At 38.0% G+C, this 4,136-nt stretch overlaps 1 protein-coding gene across 1 annotated transcript; it reads left to right on the forward strand.

The window, feature by feature from the left end:
* Positions 1-75: 75 nt before the first annotated feature.
* On the forward strand, positions 76-651 carry LOC149895149 (uncharacterized). The gene has a single exon (XM_090119159.1). It carries the CDS (start codon positions 76-78, stop codon positions 649-651), a length of 576 nt encoding a protein of 191 aa, XP_089975285.1.
* The last annotated feature ends 3,485 nt before the right edge of the window (positions 652-4,136 follow it).

The following is a 4,136-nucleotide window of genomic DNA, read 5'->3' on the forward strand; positions in this document are numbered from 1 at the left end:
AATGCAGTAGCCACGCCGCGAGCAAATGGTCAAGTAGAAAGGTCAAACCGAACTATATTGGCATCATTGGGAACCATGAACCATGGCAAAGATCCTAGAACATGGGATGATAATCTATCGGATATACAGTTAGGCATTAATACGACAATACACGACGTCACAAAAAAAACTCCTAGTGAATTATTATTTGGGCGTAGAGTTACAAATCCTTCGCAAGGTATATTAAGTGAAGTAATTTCGGATGTAGGACATGGAATAGTAGACGGTAAGATTGACGATATTAGATTAGATGCACGCTGCCTGATGCAACAGCAAGCGAAGGTCAGTGAAGAACGGTATAATAGAAAAAGAAAAGCGGCAAAAGTATATAAAGTAGGTGATCTAGTGCGAATTTTGAGAGCAGTTGCATCTGGCAGCGGGCAGTCTAAAAAGTTGGAACCCAAACTACAGGGACCGTACCGCGTAATTAAAGTTTTACCAAACGACCGTTATGTGGTAGAGGATACCCCTTTATCTCGAAAAGGTAGGCGGTACGAAGCTGTCGTGGCAGCCGACAAAATGCACCCTTGGTTAAATTTTAAATCGATGTCTGATAGCGATAATGACGGTGATGATAGTTGTTCTGATGCCATTGAGAATCAAAATAATTAAATTTTATACATACACATTAGGTAGTTTAAAGTTCTTTATGTATGTTGTAATACACATCCTTCTATAAATGACGAGTCAAGTCTACGTGTTTGGTATGAACGAAGAATGATCGACGTTTATAACAAACACATGGAATTTGAAATAGCTTGCATATTGTGGGCATGCCGGGCACAATATGCCGCCCAACGAGAACCAAAATGCAGTATATGTGTGAACAGTGAGTACCGAGTGATTTTGTATGATTATTATGGGTATGCCGGGCACAATGATGTGCCGCCCAAAACGAATAGCTTACATACTGTGGGCATGCCGGGCATGATGTGCCGCCCAAAGAGTAACAATATGCAGTCTATGTGCAAGCAATGAGTACTGAGTGATTTTTATTACTGTTGAGGGCATGCTGGGTACAATGATGTGCCGCCCAAAGAGTAACAATATGCAGTCTATGTGCAAGCAGTGAGTTCTGAGTGATTTTGATTACTGTTGAGGGCATGCTGGGTACAATGGTGTGCCGCCCATAAGAAAGCAACAATTATTATTGTACATTGTTATTTTTGTGATCTAATTATTGTCAAATTTAAATGTATGAGATAGTATTATGTAATTTAAATATAACATTATGATTGTATTGCAATACCTGCATAAGGTCACTAATATGTAAAAATGTATTGGTGAGCAATAAATTATTTGAATTTGAATTAGTCCTAATCAAACGGATAGAGAAGTGAGTTTTTGTTATACAAATGTTTGTAGCGATTGTCGAAGTAGTTCCAATAGAGATATATATATTTATTTATTTTCTTTTTTTTTTTCGAAATTTGTAAATCTTATTCTAGGCTTGTTTCCTTGTGTAATTTTGATTATTTGTAAAAGCTAATCATACCAATTCAAACTTCGGGAACTAGTTGTAAATACATATTATTATAAGTATTTGTTTCAATTTCATGTAAGTATGGTTGCATTTTGTTTTCCATATTTTAACATTTTATTTTTGTTTAAATTTAATTTAAGCCAACGAAGGCACTCGTTGAAGATCGGATGGCCGAGCTGTTACAAATCTTAAAATCATACATAGTACATTATTTTCCATAGACAAGGTTTTCTGTTATTTATAATCTACCGCTTGACAACTTAACCTCCCCTCCAGTCGGTTAGTTGTCAGTCGATCGCTCACATTTTTTGAAGAAACGATCAGCTAGCAATTGATCCTGAACAACCGACTAGTGCGGTCAACAAGTCAGTGCCTTAGTCGTGCCTCATGCTTGTTTTAGGGTTATTTAAATCTATTATTTAAGATTGTGAAAGATTGCGAATATTATAGTAAAAAGTGAATGTAACAAGGAGGAATATTAAAATATCAATTGTGAAGAAGGCGTTTCATTCCACAACCCAACAGCTTCAGAAGTGGGATAACGATAACAAGATTGGTGATGGGCCGTGATTGGTCAAGGACTCCTTCACGCAGCCGAGACGGCAGTCGTGAGGGCAATGAACAGCGAAGCCGGCGTAGTAGAGAGCGCCGCAGTGAAAAGCGCTCAGACCGCCGCAGTCAGCGCCCAAGCCCGAACCGAAGTGCCAGTCACCGGAGCCGCCCTAACACTGAGCACCACCAAAGGAGTCCCGGTGAGCGACGTTCTAGGCGTAGTATTGAACGTCGCAGCCAACGATCAGGTGAACATCGAAGTCGTAGCCGCAGTCAGCTACGAAATCGCCACGATAGCAGAATTATGAATATTGATCGGGACCGTAGAAGTAGGAAACGTAGTAAGGACTGTTCTATTACAAGACCCCAAAAAGGTGATAAAAGCGATGTAACTAGTACTTTAATAGATTCATTTGTTGATGCGATTAAATCGATGAAATCTAGTTCTAGTGATAAATTTTCGTCTATTCACAATGTAATACCTGATTTTGATCCAATGGCAAAAGAACAGACTGTTAATGCGTGGTTATCGAAGGTTGAGGAATGTAAATTAATTTACGAATGGTCAGAAAAACAAGTCGTGCACTACGCTCTGCCTAAACTCTCGGGAATAGCTAAAACGTGGTACCAAAGTCTCCCCACTTTGCTGTATTCTTGGGAGGAATGGAAAGTTAAATTAATTGAAACTTTTCCATCTACCCAGAATTATGGTGAATTATTAACTGAAATGTTGAATAAAAAACTACGGTTTAGTGAATCTCCCGAATTATATTATTACACTAAAATTAACTTACTAAACCGTTGCAACATATATGGCAAAAATGCAGTTGATTGTCTAATTTATGGAATTGAAGATAGGGGTATTAGACTAGGAGCTCAAGCGGCACAATTTTCTGAACCTGAACAGTTACTCAAATTTTTTAAAACTGTTAAACCAGGCGTTTCTAGGGATACCGAAAGATCAATTCGAGATAGGGATAAACGGCCGGTACCAAATAATTCAAATAGCGTCTTGAATAAGCCGAATAGATTCGAACCGGGTCGGATAACTTGTTTCAATTGTAACGAAGTAGGTCACCCCAGCTATAAATGCAATAAACCGTTATTAAAGTGTAGTCGTTGTAATTTATTAGGTCATTTGTCTAATGCGTGTTCTAAAATGGAACCCGCTCAAAAGCTAGATAAGGAAAAAACCGTGTTGAAAATCTCTAGTCAACAATCGGCGAGTATTTACACTTTTCCTATACGTATTAACGGGGTAAATGTCCAATGTCATTTAGATTTAGGGAGCGAATGTACTCTAATTCGGTTGACGGACGCCCTAAATCTAGGGTTCGATTGGACCACAAATGATTTACCCTTACTAAAAGGCCTAGGCAATATACCGTACCAGCCTATCGGTAAGTCGTTAGTTAATATTGAGGTACAAGGAATTACTGAAAAAGATATAGAAATATTAGTTATTAATGATAACCTCATTAACTATCCAGTGCTTCTAGGGCATTCATTTTCAGAACGGCCGGGTATTAAAATTACTAAAACCGTAGATAAACTGGAGATTTGTAAGACCCAAAACGCTAAAATACACTTGTTATGTAGGGAGCAAACTTATATTAACCCTGAGGCAATACAAACTGTCGCAGTATTAGCAAAACCTGAACTTTCTTGTACTGTATATGTTAGAGGTGGTATGCGGGGACAAAATGGTTCTGAATTCTATTTGTTTCCGGGAGAATATGAATTAAAAGATGGATTAGGCTGTCTTCTTATCTTAAATCCTAGAACTAAGGGTTTAATTCTAGAACGTGAACAGTTGCTGATACGCAGTATGGTAATGAGTAATGATTGTAAATATGTAAATAACGTTAATTTCACTGACAGGAATGATATATCTGAGCCTGTTATAGGGGATAATCTTAGCGAATTAGAAAAACAAATGGTGAAGGACTTGCTCGCAAGATATAGCAGCTGTTTTTCTTCCTGTCTTAAGGATCTCGGATTTACAACTGTATTAGAAATGGATATACAATTAAAGAATGAAGAACCGGTAGTTTACAGGCCT

The sequence above is a fragment of the Colias eurytheme genome, chromosome 32 (genome assembly GCF_061535395.1).
Source record: "Colias eurytheme isolate Ceu_HAF_F1 chromosome 32, ilColEury1 Martin Lab GWU primary, whole genome shotgun sequence".
Lineage (NCBI taxonomy): Eukaryota > Metazoa > Arthropoda > Insecta > Lepidoptera > Pieridae > Colias > Colias eurytheme.